Consider the following 18,217-nt stretch of genomic DNA (forward strand, 5'->3'; position numbering starts at 1 on the left):
ACTCCACAGTTGGAAAATCCCAATTCAGCCCCGTCTGTCACGACGACTTCTTTCCGAGGCACGCAATCAAGTGTCTCACGCTAATGAACTGCTTCATTTCAGGTCTCATCTTGTCTGGGTTGAGACGGAGACACAGCTACTGCCACTGTTGCTGCTCAACTCTTTCCTTGGCTGAATTATCGCGTTACAAATCATTGCATGGCTTGAGCAGATTAGCCGAATCTTAAGTGTTGAGGCGGGTCCAAAAGCCCTGGCCCCAGACACTGCTTCAAAAGCAGCTGGACTGAAACGGCAAAGAAAGCAGCGCAGACAGCAGAGAAAATGCCTTTAGGAATAGTCCACTTTAATTTCGATGTTTTACTCTTAAAGAAATGTTATACAATTACCAAAATAGCAATACAGTATTGTCCTTTTTTTTTTTTTTTTTTTTTTTTGCAAGACCACAAATGCGACGTTCTTCATACAAGCCACTTATTGCAAAGCATTTGACCATCAAGCCCAATAACTTAATGACAATAAAACATTATTAACCCTTAAAAGATCCCAGGGACATTTTGAGGCTTTTTTTCTTTTCTTTTTGACTGTTGAATGAATGTAGGATGAATTTTCCAGGCTATATTCTTTACAATAAAAAAAAAAACAAATTCTGTACCTTACATTTGCCTCTGCTAGCCAAAAATTAACCCATTTACTCTTAACAAAAAAATTCCCATTGGAAAAGCATATTTTGCTTCCATCATAACATAAACTAAACTGGTTCTTTGTTAACATTTCATTTTGCACTTTCGTCACATCAACAGCGCTATTTTTCCACATTCAAAGCATAAATTTAAACCCTTTTACTCATGTACTGAAATAAGCGTGTGGCTATGAGTGTTGGACAGCAGGTTAATTCAGTATAGTTCCAATTAGCTAGAAAAAAATATTTTAGAATAGTTATAAAAATATATTAATATTTCTGTACCTTGAAAAGGCAAATCTATACAAGAAATAACATATGTGCTTTTCATGGAAAAAAAATCTTCATCGGTAATGTTACTTATAATCGCACATTATTATTTTTTATAAAGCTATCCGAACACAATCCTTCAATGTTTCAATTTGGAATGATGGTGTTTTTTAATTTGTCCTCAAGATGATGTTTCTTTGTTATTATTTATAGCATGCAGCAATTTTTTTTTTACCTTTTTATGGTACGTGTGTCACTATCGATGTTGGCTAATAGTTTATATGTTGAAAAAAAAAAAGAACGTGTTTTCATCTGTGATTTCTAGCTTCATAAGTTTTGTCTCTTAATTAGTTATAAAAATAGTAATAATTGTATTCAATTAATATCGGGTTGAAGATAACATTTTGGGATGAAGTACTTTTAACACATTTAGTCATTTTAAACAGAATTAAATTAAAAGGACACTTGTTGTGCTTTAGCCACATACAAGACGGTCCTTTATGCCCGTATGTCATTTTGGTCATGCAGCTATTTTTACACGAGTCCCTCAAGTGGGATGTTGTATCTAATACAAAAATAATTGATATTTAATATGTATATTTCTGGCCCAAAAAAATTTGGGAAGCGGACAATATTTGTGGCTATTGACAAATGAAAGGGAGGCTATTTGAAGGACCTCTTAAGGGTTAAACAGAATCAAAACGTTGTCCGTCGAGACGCTCACAAGCAGACAAAATTATTATATACACTTGCGCACCGTGCAGAGGACATGTTCTCTGTACAACTCACTATGACCAACAAGGGAAAAAAAGTTGTCAGGTTAAGGTGATGAATCACGGCCTTATTCTGTCCTCAGGAATGCATAAAGAAATATGTGCCACAAGTCGCTCTCAGTGTTTGGGTGTACTGGAGTATGACAGTGAACCGCATCCAACTGAATTCGGTAGACAGAAAACAAAACTTACTGCCTTAAAAGATCAAAGTCAAGGCCTACCGCTGAAACGTGTTCACGCTGTTTTATATCGAGTTTTTTTCAGATTAGCAAAAATCCAGTCAAACTATTTCCCCCCCCAAAAATAGTAACGTCTCGACGAATGAAGATAATTCAATTACAGCAGCAAATAACGTGACGTGCCATTGTTTGCTCTACTTTCTTTACTTTTGACTTTTAGGAAGTTTTTTTTTTTAAATTTTATGTCAGGGTGGAGATGTGATTCTGCTGCTCCTCCGTACAGGGGCGGATCTATTCTAGTGGAATACAGGGCCGCGGGCCACCCCAAATTCTAAAATAATTTGGACTTTTTGCTTTATCAAATGGCAACGTATATGAACAATTCTTCATCAGTGCTACTGAATGTTTATCAGCGTTTTATTGAAAATAGTTTTTAGGTTTGTAAAAAACAAAATCATTTTTGGGGTGGAGATTAGATTAATCAAGGGAACACTCAGAATGTGGTCAGGGGCCACAGTTGACCATCCCAGATAAAAGTTTAAATACTTAAATATGTAAAATATTATCAAATTCCTTAGCATATCTTTACCTGCACCAGGTCCTCGAGGGCCCCATCCTGCATGTTACATGTTTCCCTCCACCAACACACCTTTTTCAAATGATCAGCTAATCAGCAAACCTCTGCAGAAGCCATATAATGATCCTGATCATTTGAATCTGATGTGTTGGAGGAGGGCTAAAACATGCAGAATTGTGGCCCTCAAGGACCGAAGTACCCCTGACCTATACTAATGGATTGGTTTTAGCTTGTCAAATAAATTAGATGAACAATGTCAAAGGGGCCCTTGGGTCCTTCAATATTCCTCTATGTGACTCTCGGAAGAAAAAGTTTTGTAATGTCCTAGTCGAATATCTTCAACAATAAAGATGAGGGCAGTTTAGTGTGAAAAGGTGCTAGAAAAAAAAGGGTGTCAAGTCGCACCTTTACAGGGCGCGATAATGTCAGCCATTAGATAGCAGACACAAACCTGTCCATGTTCCCGGTGTAGGGCGGGTGCCGCAGGTAACCCCCTGCATTGACGTTGTTGTAATGTGAGAAAGACCCCAGCTGCACTGGCGAGACCCTGCCGTAGGGGTCCGCCGTCTCCCCTGACGAGGCCAGACGACTGGATGCGGCGTACACCTGGCTGTGACCTTGTCCGTAGGCGCCTTGGGGGGCGGCGTGGTGGTGGTGGTGCGGGTGCGGGTGGCCGCTCGGTCCGGAATAGGCGAACCCCGGGTGCACGGAGGCGGTGGAGCGGGGCTGGGCGGCCCCTCCGCACGCCTGGCTCTGGAAAACCTGCGGCAGACTACAATGGCTGGATCCGTTGGAGATCCCCTCGGGGGTAAAGCTGCGGCCGGGCTGCTGCATCCCGTCCGGCCCCTGAGATCCCAGAACGCCGGCCGGAGGTCCGATTAGATTGTTGATGCTGAACATGCGAGTCTGAGCCGAGCCGAAGCCGGGGGGCGACGGGGAGGGATAGTAGGCCGAAGGCAGCTGCTGCCCGTAGGACGGGCTGACGGTCATGTTCGGGTACACCGGGTTGGAGTACGCCGCCGACCTGGCGATCTGCATCGGCGCGAAAACCGGGTTCTCGTGCGCATACGAGGCGTAGGTGCTCAGGTCGCATCGCTTGAAGCGCTTCCTGCGCCTCAGGAAGCTGCCGCTCTCGAACATGTCCTCGGCGTTGGGGTCCAAGGCCCAGTAGTTGCCCTTCCCCGGACGTCCTGGCTCCCGGGGGATCTTGATGAAGCAGTCGTTGAGCGTCAAGTTGTGACGGATGGAGTTCTGCCACTTCTTTGAGTTGTCCCGGTAGAAGGGGAAACGCTCCGTGATGAACTTGTAGATGCCGCCCAGCGTCAGCTTGCGGTCCGGGGAGTTGGCGATGGCCATGGAGATGAGGGCGATGTAGCTGTAGGGCGGCTTGCCTCGCTGCAGGGGTCTTTTTCTGCGTCGACCCCGGGGCTGGTCCTCCAGAGGGTCGGGGGATGCTGAGGAAACCTCCGCCGCGGGGTCTTTCTCCACTTTGACCACCGGCATTTTCTTTGGCTCCTCGAGAAGGCCTACAAATGGAGAAATCACAAGTTAAACCTACGACTGAAACCTACCGGAGTTCCAAGATTCAAGATTTTCTTTGTTCCAAGATTAGAGGCTGTCATTTTTCGAAGGTTAACATAACGTTGTGTTAAGATACTGCCAAATAACTTTTTCAACTCAACCCCTTGTTGTGGAAATCATACAGAAGTGAACGGAAATTGAGACTACTGCAAATCAGACCTGCCAGTTTTTTTTTTTTTAAATCGCACGATGAACCTGCAGTAGACGCGGGTTCCAATCTTGATAATAACCCCAGTCAAACACATCAAGACATAATCTTTTGACAGCAACTCACGGTCTGCGTCCAAATCCAGCGCAATCAAACGAGTTGGACTTTCCCGGCGGCGGGATCCTGGCGCATTCGAGCTCGTTCCCACCCGCGGCTTCTGAGGTTAGGTGGAAGGGGTGAGAAGCGCGTCTTCCATGCGTGGCGTCTGAGGCGTGTTTGAGAGTGAGTCACAGTGCTCCCTGGGAGAGATTACCTCCGGCCGCTCGTACCTGAGGGGCCACACCTCCTTGTTGCGAGCATCACATGCCTTTTTGTCGAGTCTACATCAACAAATGATGTATGCGTATCTTGAAATGTCTTCCAGTGAGTCGTAGAAACCTTTGTCAAGTTGTCAATGTTTGCGCACCATAAAACAAAGAGCATTGCGTGTTGTGCGTTTCACCAAATACACAAAAACTTTGTCTTGCGAATGTCCATCTTAACGCTAACTGTCATCGCAAAACAGGCTAACAGAATTAGCCTCAATGTTACGGTAGGCTATTGACGTCAGTCTCAGACTTTGGTCGGCATTTCTGGCAGTAAGTCAGATTCATTCCGAGTGAAAATTGTACTCTGCCAAAGCTTCCCCGTTGGAGAGAATTATTCATTAAGAAGGGGTACGAGAAATTAGGGGGAAAAAATGGCCCCAATTAGCATTTTCACCAATGGACACATTTGGTGAATGTGTCTGTCATATTGGGATATCCCTGCCCCAAACTGAACTAGAGGTTGGCCATTTTGGTTTAAAGCGGCCATTTTGGAAGAAGTTCACCGAAATGAGGGCGCAGCTATCGTAAACAGAAATTGTGAATTTTTTTTTGCTTACGTCATAAAACGGGGTAGAGCTTGGTGGTGTCAGTTTGATTATTTAGAGGATCCGTCCATTCGTCACCACAACTTTAATTCCTCTTGATATGCAAATTCGCCATTGAAGTCAACCTCAGTTTATTTTCAAAAATGGTCCACGTTGTTTGGAAGCCGCGGGCCTAAATGGCCTCTTTAACGGTGAGTTACGCCGCGTGTTGTTGTTCTACGCGGCTTCCAGTGTTTGCTTTGACCCCCGCGCTGAAACGAGGCAGCTGCATTTGAGAGATGGAAAGGATTTGCGTTTTTTCAACCTGACAATTCAGCATGCAAAATTCAGGCCACCAACTTATCACAGATCGCTCGTTTATGATCATCCCAGAGTTCAATTCAGACACTTCATGAGATTTTTAAGCATTTAAAAAACATTCATAATTTACTATTTGATATATGTAATATGAAGAGTTTTTGCATGTTTTGCAAATATTGAAACTTTCTTCTGGGTAATATTATATTAAGGAATTGGTTGACTTTAATTTCTTAGAATCGAAAAGAGTTTTATTGCCACATGTACAAGTCAAAACCAGGTTTAAAAAAAAAAACAAGTACGTCGGAATTCTTGTACATAACCCTGAGTCAAGTAACTAAGAAATAATAATGATAAAAATAGAATAAAATTAATAAATACTAATATACAAATTCCAGTACCGTGACACGAGTAAGTACTAAAACCTATTTTAGAAGAGAAAGTTTTCCTTCTTTAATGTCCTGAGCCACTACTAGCCTAACAGTGGCTGGGGAAAAGCTTTTGTGAAAGCGGGCTCTGTGAGCATTCTTTCTCGTAACATTCACATGCAAGCATGAATTTATCTATATTTTTATGAATTTATTTATGTAATAGTGTTTTTCACATTTAAACACCATTCTTGCAAAATTACGACTTCATTAAACTTGTGCCTCATTACCCTAAAGGAAAAAAAAAATGAAGCAACTTATTACAGTTTGTCATGTAAACTATCCAACCAAACATCAGACATAATATTTTTTGTAATTTAAAATAATATAACAATAACATTTTCTGTAATTTTTAAAAATTTAATCGGGAATATTTTTTTTTTGTGGGAAATACATTCGCTCGATGTGGAAATGTGGATTTTCTTTGTCATAATGCCACAGTACATTATGCACTGTACTGTATAACAGCTCCAGACTATAATTTTTTTCTTTCTTTTTTTTTTTTTTTACTTGTACACAAGCTTGAATATTTAGTAGAAAAAGTAGAACATTGACACACATTGAAAGTTGACTTACATAGTAATATTCACTCCACTCATTTTCACTATACTGATAAATGTGATGAAGTGTGGAGCACGTTTGTCAACAATATAAAATATTCAAGAATAAAAAAAAATAATAATCCTGGTCAAATGGATGAAAAACGTGTACTGTAAAACTAACATACACTCTAGAAAAAAAGAAAAAAGTTGGGTCAAAATAATCAAATTTGAGTAAAAAATAATAATAATAGACCGATCCACTACCTTGGTCAATTTTGTAATTTGGTCCCAAGTAGTGGATTGGTCTGTTTTTATTCCAAATTGTGTTATTTTTTACGCAAACTGTTTTTTGCGTGTATAAACCAAAAAAAAAATAATAATAATTAAATGAAATTATTTACGCACTGAAATGTTCAACCAAGCTACGGTATGTAAGTCTGCTATCTTAATGCTAACATATAATACAAAATGCCAAAGATAGGCTAATGGTAATTAGCATCTATGTAGGCTATATTGTAAAAACATAAATAAAATAATCAAAACCATCACGTAAAAATCGATATAGCGAGGATTCACTGTAGTTGCTCCTTTTATCTTTGTGCGTGTAAATGTATTGACTGAGCGTAACTATTTGGACCCAACTAGGATGGGCTTCACTGCCTTAATCCCTAAAACAAACAGCGAGGAACACGGCCCCAAACACTCCCAACCTCTCAACGCCGCCGCCGCAAGTTTGGGCGAGCGCACGCTGAGAGAACGCCGGCCCGGTTAGCCGCCGATGAAAGGTTCAGTCGTTCGGGCCGGGGTCCTCCTTGACGGGTATGTCGTCCAAATAGACGATACAATATCAACATCATTGTTTCCCGACCTCAAAGACTCTCGTGATGGATGTCCAATTAATGCATTTACTGTAAATGAATAAATCATAGGGGTGTCGAAATTAGTGCTTTCATTTTGAGTTGATTTAAAGTTCCTTTGATGGCAGTAAAAAAAAATTATTTGGAAAACATGTACTGGGGGAATTCTAGTCGCAACGCAGCAGATACGTCCACGTCAAAACATAGCAGTAATAAATTTAACAATAATGCATATATTTTTGGAGACTGGGGTTAAGTTTAATTTTACAATTTTAAAAATTAGCAAAATTTCAAAAGTTACAAAAATGTACTGAGCTGAGCAAATGTAATTATGCCATCTAGTGGCAGAAAAATGACCAACACAAATCAATATCACACTTTAATCTTAACTCAATTTTATAAATTATTATAAAATAACTGTATCAATGACTAAAAGATGCAGCCATATTTCTCTTAATATTTTTTTCACTTTAAGTTAACGAGTATGAAAACTTAGAAAATAATATTTGATTGTTCATTTAGAACAGATATAACATTTGCGATTAATCAGGAGTTAACTATTGAAGTCATGCGATTAATTACAATTACAAATTTGAATTGCCTGACACCCCTAAATTTAAATAATGTTACAATTATTTGACATGTTATAAAAGTACATAAGCAATAATGAAAACAATGGCGACAATAGCATTGTATATATTTCCTTGTGTCTTGGTTGCGTTCAAATAAATCAATATAAATATGATAAGGCAACATTCGCCTTTTCACTTTATTTCATTTCCAAAAATGTTTTCCCAATTTTACTTTTATTTTGTTCATTTTTGTTACCGTAAAGTCGTTTTTGACTATCCCTCCTATGCTACTGCATTTTAATGTTTGTCATGATGGTGGCGCTTGGAGAGCTAAGTATTTTTATTTTATTTTTTTTGGTGCCACTTGATGTAGATGTTTGACAACCACTATCCATATGCATATGATAACCAATGGCCAAACGTACACACAATTATCAGCACAATGGCGCAGTCTAAACAACCCCAAATGGACATTTCACACCAATAACAGGTTTGTGTTTCCTTAATCCGCGTGTAAACATTTGGAATATTCTGCCATAATACGCGTTTGATTGTGTGCTTACTTAGCCGTTTGACAGCCCTTTGACAGCCGTTTTTTTTTTTTTTTTTTTTTGCGGGTCGGCCTCACCCTCGGCCCTAAGACGGCTTCTTATGCTCGGTGGCAGCGAACAATTGACGCTGACTCATTTCCCAGCTCGCTCATGCTCATATTTGCCATAGTTTGCTCATGCATCAGCATTTGGCGGACGTACAATGTGTACACTTGATATTTGTCCATGAGCCTCTTTATCTCCTGCTCTGTGCTGCCCGCATTAAAATATGAATTGGCACCACTGGGAGGTCGTCAACAGCGTGTCCTGCTGCTATTATTATATGAGAAGTATGATAGACGTGCATTGTTATGCTTGTATGGAAGGCGTCGCGCTTTGTTAGTTTTCAGATATTTTGACGTTGTTTCCTCCGTCTTTTCATTTAGCAAAAAAGGAAACAAATATTTTATTAAGTCATTTTGTTGCAAATGCTATTACAGTGGCAACAGCCGCCACAATATAATAGTAGACAAAAACATCACATTTTTAATAAATGTTTATTTTATTTATAATGGTTTTGTATTCATCTTATCCGTCCAGTTACACTTTTTGCATGCATTGAATTTTATTAGAAAATTAAAATAAAATACGAAAAAAATAATGCGACAATGCAATAATTAAATAAAAACAAAGCTAAAAAAAAAGGTACTGAATTTTTTTTAATTGACTTATCCATTTTAATCAATAAAGCTAGTTTAAAAGGGTAATTATTATATGTTTAACCTGGAACAGCCTTTTAATTGCAGATCTTCTGAGAAGAAAACAAAATGGGAATTTTGCGGTGGTCTGATGAGTCCACATTATTATTATTTTTTTAAGTCTTTATTTAAAATATATGGCTTCATTATCATAAAATTGTAATAAATTTCACAATTTTTTCCTAAAAAATGCATTTTTATTCTTGTCATAATTTTTTTTACATTTTATTTTCAATACATTTTTAATCATGACAATATGACATCTCTAAAAGTTAATGACAAGTCTGAAAACTATTCAACTTTTTATCTAAAAAAAAAGTGTATGACCTTATTCTAATAGAATTTCTATAATTTAAAGTAGTCAGTATACAGTAAGGGTGTGCCCAAAAAATCGATTCTCATTTAGTACAATTCAGAATCAATTTAAAATGTCCCAAAATCGATTTTATTTAAATTATTTTATACTGTCTTGCCTTTGTCTGTGTGTGCCTTTATTTGGAGCGCTGTTCATGTTGTACCCGGTTTGGCCACCGAGGGGCAGTGTGGTTCCACGCGGTCTAATACACTGTTAAGTTGTAGCCACATTAGAGAGTAGAAGGAAAAAGTCACGATCAAGTTATTCCAATAAAAGTTGTTTTTTTGCAGTGTGCAGCCGTTCTTTTGAGTGATAAAAGTGCCGCGAGTAGCGCGCTAATTAGCATTAGCGAGTCAGACTGGAGTAGATCATTACAATTCCTTGCACATCCATAGATTGAAGCAAAAATCATTGTCAATCAAATCATTTCGAATTAAAAAACTCGTTCTTAATCGAAAATTGATTCTGAATCGAATCGCAGACCCAAAGATCGGAATCGAATCGTGAGACATTCAAAGATTCGCACCCCAAATAGATAGATAGATAGTTAAATTCCGTAAGTATCATACATGTCTCAATTGACCGTGCATGCTGTAAAGGCCCACATCAATAAGTGTCAGCATAACTAAAGGATAATTGCGGACAAGCCCGGGCCAGTTCTCGATTCTAGTTTAGGATCGTCTTTGGCATTTGTCAGCGTGATGAGGTCTTCTTCATGAAGAGCTCTTGGCTTCAGTCAAGCAAGCTGGAAGAAAAAATTAGCTGGGGGGGTCAGGAAACGCAAATGGCGACTTCACGGCGGGGTTGGGGCGATTCTGTCCCGTGCTGCTCTTTTGACTTGGTCCCGGCGAGAAATGCTGTCTAAGCAAACAAAGGCAAACAAATGAGACATTTGAATGTCAACACTTGCATTTGGACCATGTGACGGACGGACGGACGGACATAGACTCGCAGCTGCCGCGATGCTTAACTGCTATATACGTATATCATATAATATTGTCAAATCTGTGTTGGTGAGCATTTCTCCTTCGCCGAGATGATGCATTCACATCACAGGTGCGGAATATCAAGATGCTGATTAGGCACAGGTTTGTTGTGTTGTGTTTAGCTTAATCTTTGACCTCGTTGTTGTTGTTTTTGATGATGCCATCATAAAAAAAAAGGTGAAACGTGATAACCCTTATAAACCAACAATTGAACTTATCGCCATGTAACAAATGTTTCTTATCATACATTATGCGCATTGGGGCCTAATTCTTAACATTGGGTCGGTTGGTAAATGTTGCAGTTTTGTCTGAAGTGCGCGTGAGTGCGCGCGTACCCGCGTGCGTTTGCATTCGCAGCTGCAAGGTCTTGTTGCAGATGCAAAGTCTGACGGTTGACTTGCTTCCATCCCAGGCCAGTTTACATAACTGAAGAAGCCCACACACGGCCTGCCGTTAAATCGCCATTTTCAAACGCCGCTTCCAATCGAGTCGCGGCGTGGTTGGAAACGGAGAAAGAAAAAAAAAAAAAAAGAGAATACAAAGATTTACGAAACCTTTTCAACCTACGTTCAATTGAACACACTAAACTAACTTTTATCTTAAATTGATGGCTTCGTTCTTGTTAAATTGTCTTAAATCTCTTATTTTTATCTACAAAATACCCATTTTTATTCTTGTCATATTGCAACATTGATTATGAAAATATGACCTCATCTCTAAAGTTAATGACTTTTGTCAAAAATATGACTTATATCTTAAAATTATTATTATTAATTATCTTGAAAATATATGACTTTATTCTAATACAATTCTGACAACAATTTTTTTTATAAAAACTATTCTTGTACTATTATGACTAAAAATAAACAACTTGAAAATATTCACTTTTACTCCTTAAAGTCAACCCCAAATTTTCTTAACAACCGACATAACTAATCACGGCTCACCTGTTTTCTGAAGCTGAGCCGTGATTGGTCATTACCCAAGCCCAGAGAAACTGTGATGTCATTTTCAGCAAGTGGCAAAATGGCCGACCCCTGAGATGGATAAAAGCGGGTGGATTGGATGTCGTGCTTTTTTATTATTATTATCATTATTATTACCAAAATTTTGGGGTTGACAAACTTAACTCTTAAGCTAACATTTTTGTCTTTTTAGCGTGACCATAATTCACTTTTGTATTGTGTATAAACTATTACAGGAAAAACAAATAATAAAAAAAAGTTAATATTTTAATTATTACCAATACTATTTCTTACAATTGGTTGTGGTCTCATACATTTGTGAAGCACACGATGAGCGAGTAAGCAAAACCCACTGAACTGGATTCACTTTTTTCATTTATTCCACATTGTAACGATGTTGCTTCTCCAGAACGTTATCAGATCGACAATCACATTCTCCCCGCGTGAGTTTGTCATTCGCAGTCGGTTGCAGTTCAGGTTTTTCTCCGAATGACTCACGACCATTTTGTGGAAGTCACTCGCCGTGACGCTCACGCCTGGTTGCAAATGTCACAGCGACCGTTTCAGTTGCGTCCATGTGTCAACACCTGGCACCTGGCTCGGCCCAAAAGGGCCGCCGCCCCCTTTTCGCGTTCGGACCCGAGCTGCACTTTTGTTCTACTTTGTCAGGCGACTTTCAGTTATCTCGACGCATCTGCTGTCTGTCAGATGGCCCGTCCCTTTGCGAAGTAGTGTCACGTTTGCAAGGACTCCACGTTGTGTTGACGTCGTCAGGAGTTGCGTAATGCGCGAGGACGTCAATCATTGAAAATTTTGATCTGTCATTCGTAACTCTATGGCCTAAAAAGACTAACCCTAAATGTAGCTTTTTTTTAAAATGGAACCCAGAGGCAGTAGATGGAATGAAAACAGCACAGGCCCCGGAACTGAACCCTGTGGAACACCATTTCCGATTGACTCACTGCTTTAACATTTAACTTTATTCACGATAAAACCTGCATTAATGCGTCTCCACCAAGCGCGTACAGCGATTTGATCCCACTAAAGCAAATCCTTCACTCCTCAGCTCTTGTGAACTTAACCTAAGTGCCGCTTTCCACGTAACCGCCGTTGACCGGCGCACAAGGCGGCTTTTGTGCGTCTGTCGCTCCTGACAAGCTTTCAGCGCCGCCTAAATCCTCCGCCTGGCGAGCAGGAAGACACGAGCACTCAGGCGGCTTCCAGCCAGATCCGCCGTCCGCATGCTCGTGTTTTTTCACCTGTCACACTCCTCCATAGCACCTGCGCGAAAGACCCCGGCTCACCTCCGCGCGCATTGTGACGACCTGATGTTCAGGCTCTTCGGTTATGTGAGCGGATTTTTGCCTTTTCATTTCCTTATTCTGAAAAATGCCTGTTTATCATGGGGATAAACAGGATTAGTGATAATTAGCAAGATAGTTAAAGCAACACTAAGGAACTTTCAGTTTATATTGATTATGGCGGCACCACATGGACAAAAGTGGTGTTGTTATGCCTTAAGGAAGACCACATTTCCCATGAGGACACGCGCATTGCGTTGTTTTTTTAGCTAAAACCCACCTACTACATTATTAAGGTTGAAAATATCCTAAGTGCGTACTAAACATATTTATATATTTTTTTATGCTAGAGCATAGCCTCTGAACTGAAGAGAATATTTAAAGCAATGGTAGTTATTACAAAAACGGCCAGCAGGTAGCAGCAGAGTATAAGAGATCAACCACGGCCATGTTGCAAAAAGGCTCTAAATAGACTTTTTCCTGATCTTTTATTTTGGTAGGTCCCATGTTTTTATAGCAATAGAACACAATATTCTGTGGGCCTGGCAAGATCAGTCAAAATCCAGTAAACCAGCCGGGAGCGAAGGGGGTTGCTTCAGTGAAAATGGCTGGGAGTGAATGGGTTAAATTCTGCAACACTCAGCAGGAATTTTGGTAAGCTTTCTAACACTCGGCGGCACATTTCTCTCTATTAGTCTTGCGATTTCATCGTAGCCTGCACAACTTCAAGACACCCCGTATCATATGTAGCAAAGCAGCCCCAGAACAGAACAGTAGGGACAGTGTTGTTTTCCTGCTACGCTTCGTTGTTGTGTCTGAACAAAGTTCCAGATTTATCCCGTCAACCGTGTAGAAAATGGATGCTGCTTCCCCAAGACATTATGATTCACTTCCATAGTCCAAAAATGTGATTTATCCGCAATGAATCACATCTCTTAACGGGATTAGAAATAATTATTGAGCTTTTTTCAGTCGCATTCACCGCCTCGCATTTTTTGGAGCGATGCTTTCCCCGCAGCCGCTCGCATTCAGCCGAGTGGCAGGATGGCAACGCGCGCGGAGAGAGGTATGCGCTTCCTTTTCACTGCCACCTGTGTGTCTTTTACCAAAGGGATTTGTACCTCCTCAATCACTGACACGGGCGGATTATGTGTACTTAGGTCAAAAAGCCAAACGCAAGCCGCGTCTTGTGCGTGCCAAGCAGTCAGTCAGCCACTCAAACGGGAGAGCATACGAATCTCGCAATTACGCAGCCGGATACAAATCCGACTTTATTTCGAGAGTTAGGGTTAATGGGCACTGTTCTGATTTTTTTTTTTTTGAAGTGGGTCGGGGTACGAGGCAGGAGGGGGGATGCACTTTCACCAGTTTTGTTTGCGCTTAGCCTTGTGCCTCTCGCACAAAGCATCGGTGAGGGGAGTCGCCAACATAAAATAGCCCCGACGATATATTGCTATTTATTGAAAACTTTCTCGATTCCAGCTCTTGTACAAAATCTCAACGACTATGGTCTAGTGTCGGGTTCTAAAGTAAATTTTAATAAATGAGAAGCAATGATGGTGTCAGTCATGGTGTCTTTTCGGACCACTACTCAGGGTTTTAAAATACGTAGGAGTTACTCTCACCCCTCGGGTTCCAAAATTGTACAAGACAAACAATGATAAATTATTTGAGACGTTTAGAAGTGATTTGGCAAGACTTTTTGGGGAGAAGAGAGGCTGTTGGAATGAACGCTTCTGCAATTTCACGCAAACAGCACTTCCGTTAGCGAAATGTTGTTGTTTCATCATTTTTTTTATGTGTTTCAGGGTTTTGTGTTTGGGTGCTTACCTTTTTGTGTTTGTTTTTTTTTTTTGGGGGGGGGATTTGTGTTTGCGCTTACTTTTTGTCTTGGTTCTTATTTTGTGTTAGCTTTTTGTTTTGTTTGCGTTATGTTTTGGTTCGTATTTTGTGTTTGCGATTACATTTTGTTTTTGTTTGCAGTTGTGATTTGTTTGTGTTTTTTGGTTTGCAGATGTGTTCACTTTTTTGTTTTTGCGTTTTGCACTTCAGGGCCACCGTACTTTAGCGCTTTAAGTTGGTTGAGTATTTTCTTTCTTTTTACTTGACTCCCCAAACCTTTAATGTTGTAGCTGACCAAAATCAAAATCCTCCATATAATATACCTTTCAATCTTTACTATCAAAATGCGTTTCACTCATCATATTAAATAGACAATTGTACTGTTATCACTACGTGTTGGATCAACAGCAAGCCAAACTCAATATTCAGGAGCCAGGAAGCGTCTGAGCGTCTTGCTCCTTTATTACAGTCTTCTTGACAGCTTACATTGAACAACTGTAGCATGAGCTTGATAGCTACTATCAATGTAAACAAAGCATTTTCGTGATTCTTGTAATATGCTAATTAGATCGTTAGCTGCATTGCTATGCTAATTCGTAGTGTTCTGAAGGAGCACGTTGAGGTAAAACGCTTAGGAAAAACGATCTCCAAAACGAATGTCCAAACACTTCTAAACACAATTAAATTTACAGCCATTGCTTTTTTAAGGTGTATGAAAAAGAAAAGTAACACAGGATGACTAGTTCGAGTGGTTTCAGAGGGAGGCTTTTTCCAGCGTGTTGTTTTCTCTCGTCTGACTAAACGCGGCTTCTCACTACCCATAAGGCATTGCGGTTACTGATGACGCCTTCAAAATAAGATACAAGGAAATTAATGTTGACTGCTTAAAAATAGTTTTAAACACAATGACCTTTTTATCACGAAATTATAAACATGAATTATGGCATTTTCAATATAGAAATTATAACTTCTTTTTTTTCTTTGCCTTTTATGAAACACTTTTTAAACACTTTGACTGTGGGCAGAACAACAATAGTTATTTGTTTATTTATTTTATGTGAATTTTTGAGGGTTTCTCTAAGTGTCTCTGTCGACATTTTATGTCATCGTCTGTTAGCCGCGTCGTCTGAGACACAAGACGTTAATTGACTTGTGACCGAGGACCATCGAGTGTGCACGTTTGCGGTTACAGGGCTTGGGCTGCGCTGCCACGGTCCTAAACTTGGAGCTCAGAGGTGCTGTCAAGCGTGGAGAGAGAGGCATGGCCCGCACAATAGGCCGCGCGGTGGGCGCGCCCGTCTCCGGGATTAATGCGTGTGAAAGGATCCACAAGCAGACAGGTTCCACCAGCCCGCGTGGATCTGCAAAGATGGTAAGCGGGGAACACGCTGCAGTCTTAAAGGGGTACCACCTAATAAATGTTATGTAAGAGGTCATCGAAGCTGTTTTTATAAATCTACGTTATATCGTTTTTTTCTTCGTTTCTCCTCTTCTTTTCTTTCAAAAGTTTCCTCTCTACGTTTTTGGTACCATTATATATTTTTGAAACACTAAAAAATTAAATACAATTCATCATGCGAATAAGTAAAATGATTTGGTAGAAGTTTTTATTAATACATTTTTAAATACAAATAATACATGTATCTGTAGATAAAAAGGAAAACATTTTTTCAAGGATACGTTCAAATGAGTTGGCTTGGATAATGGATGGGTGTTTTTCTGAACTGAAATGAGTTGGAAAAAAATATCCAACGAATTTAAAGAAGTGTCGCAGGTGGGAAGTTACAATCGTCAGAATTGTCATTCAAATTTCTTCTCCCCGTCAAAATCTAATTGTTTGTCTGTGTGGCAACTTTGAGTGACGAGGCGCCATTTGAATGGGCCGGTGGATTTGCACGCCAAATGCGCTGCCATTTTCGTGTTTTGCATTCTGGCCTCATTTGAGGGCCCTTCGCTCTGCTTCACTGCCAGTGCGTTGACCTAAAAAAAAAATAAAAAAAAATGCAGAGTTGGAGTGAAAGAAACCAATGCTATTTCTAGGATATGGAATTAAAAGTAAATAATTGTTTTTGCTGGCACTATTGCTTTTTGCTGTCCATAATATTTGTATTAACTCATTCACTGCCATTGACGGCTATAGACGACATAAATTCATAAACTATTTTTATTAGTTTAAAAAAAAAATCCCACTTTTGTTAACAAGAGTATGAAAACCTAGATTATTTTTTGGGGGTACATGTAGAACAGATATAAAATTTGTGATTAATTGTGAGTTAACTAGTGAAGTCATGCGATTAATTACGACAAAAAAATTTAATCACCCAACACCCCTAATTTTTAATAATCTTTTCTTTTTTTTAAATAAAATAATTGTAATAATTTTTTTTCAAATTGTTAATCTTTTTTTTTAAATTCTAGTTTTTCATGCTCTTGTTAACAAAAGTGTGAACAATTTTAAACTAATAGAAATAGTTCAAATTAATTTTTGACGTCTATAGCCGTCAATGGCAGTGAATGAGTTAATACTATTTTGTTCATATTTGACAAGCACTTTCTTATAATATAAATAGCTTTCTGGTGTCATTTTCAAATCACGCTCACCCTTCGCAGTGGTGCCGATAACGTGTTAGAAAGTAACATGCTAGCTAGCTCACTAGCAGGTAAACAAGCACCATGGGAGCTAGCTATCTAGCTAGCACCTGAAAGTAAAAACCTTGCAACAGTTTGGCTTTAGCCCTGATGCTAGCTAGCTCCCATGGTGCTTGTTTACCTGTTAGTGAGCTAGCTAGCATCAGGGCTAAAGCCAAATGTGGCAGGGTTTTTACTTTCTGGACCTGGATTTGCCACCTTTGACTATAAAGTAACAAATTCCAACCTTATAAACGCTTTTACCTGAAAGTAAAAACCTTGTCACAGTTTGGCTTTAGCCCTGATGCTACCTACCTAGCTAGCTAACTCCCGATCAGGTAAACGAAGCACCATGGGAGCTAGCTAGCACCTGGGGCCAAAGCCAAACTTTTACTTTCTGGACTTGGATTTGCCACCTTTGTGTATAGTAATTAGCGTTCATTATCAAGTGGTAGTGCTGTCAACTGCCTCTTGGGGGCAGCAGAGAGTGACGTTTGACAACTCTTCAATAGGGCTGCCATATTTTTCAATCACGGGTTTGCCTCACGCGTGTACGACGTGGCGCAAAGCTAATAATGAACAAATTCAAACAAATGCAGTTACTATTTTGAGCTTGTGTCAGCTAAAAGGAATATTAAGGACAACACACTGTGCTGTTGACATAGTGTTAAATAGCTTCACAATTGCTACCAGTGTGTCAAATTAAAACCGTAAAAACAAAACAACATCACAGGCCGTCAGACCTGCCGTACTGGCTGGTCGGTCCTGTCCAATGAGCGTGTGCGTGTGTGAGCGACAGGGGTATTATCCGCCTGTGCGGGGTGTTGATAGTCGGGCTTTCCTGCTGAATAGCACAAGTATGTATCAACGCTGCAGCCAAACATGTAATGACACACACGCTGGCACGCTCCCACCAACAGCTGCTTCGTGGGTGTGCGTCAAGCCTTTTATTCACTTTTTCGTACATATTTGACCCGCTTTAACTTTGCTGTAAAAAGCGCAGCAGTCAGAAAATGCTCAATTACGTTTGACGTGC

General features: G+C 39.9%; 1 protein-coding gene across 1 annotated transcript; it reads right to left on the minus strand.

The window, feature by feature from the left end:
- Positions 1-306: 306 nt before the first annotated feature.
- Positions 307-4,502, minus strand: foxe1 (forkhead box E1). The gene is made up of 2 exons (XM_086084010.1): positions 4,334-4,502; positions 307-4,004 (listed from the first exon to the last, which is right to left on the minus strand). The coding sequence occupies exon 2, from the start codon at positions 3,979-3,981 to the stop codon at positions 2,911-2,913; it is 1,071 nt and encodes a 356-aa protein (XP_085940136.1). The 5' UTR covers positions 3,982-4,004; positions 4,334-4,502; the 3' UTR covers positions 307-2,910.
- Positions 4,503-18,217: the final 13,715 nt, after the last annotated feature.

The sequence above is a fragment of the Leptonotus elevatus genome, chromosome 8 (assembly GCF_054856555.1).
Source record: "Leptonotus elevatus isolate MCC_2025b chromosome 8, RoL_Lele_1.0, whole genome shotgun sequence".
Classification (NCBI taxonomy): Eukaryota; Metazoa; Chordata; class Actinopteri; order Syngnathiformes; family Syngnathidae; genus Leptonotus; species Leptonotus elevatus.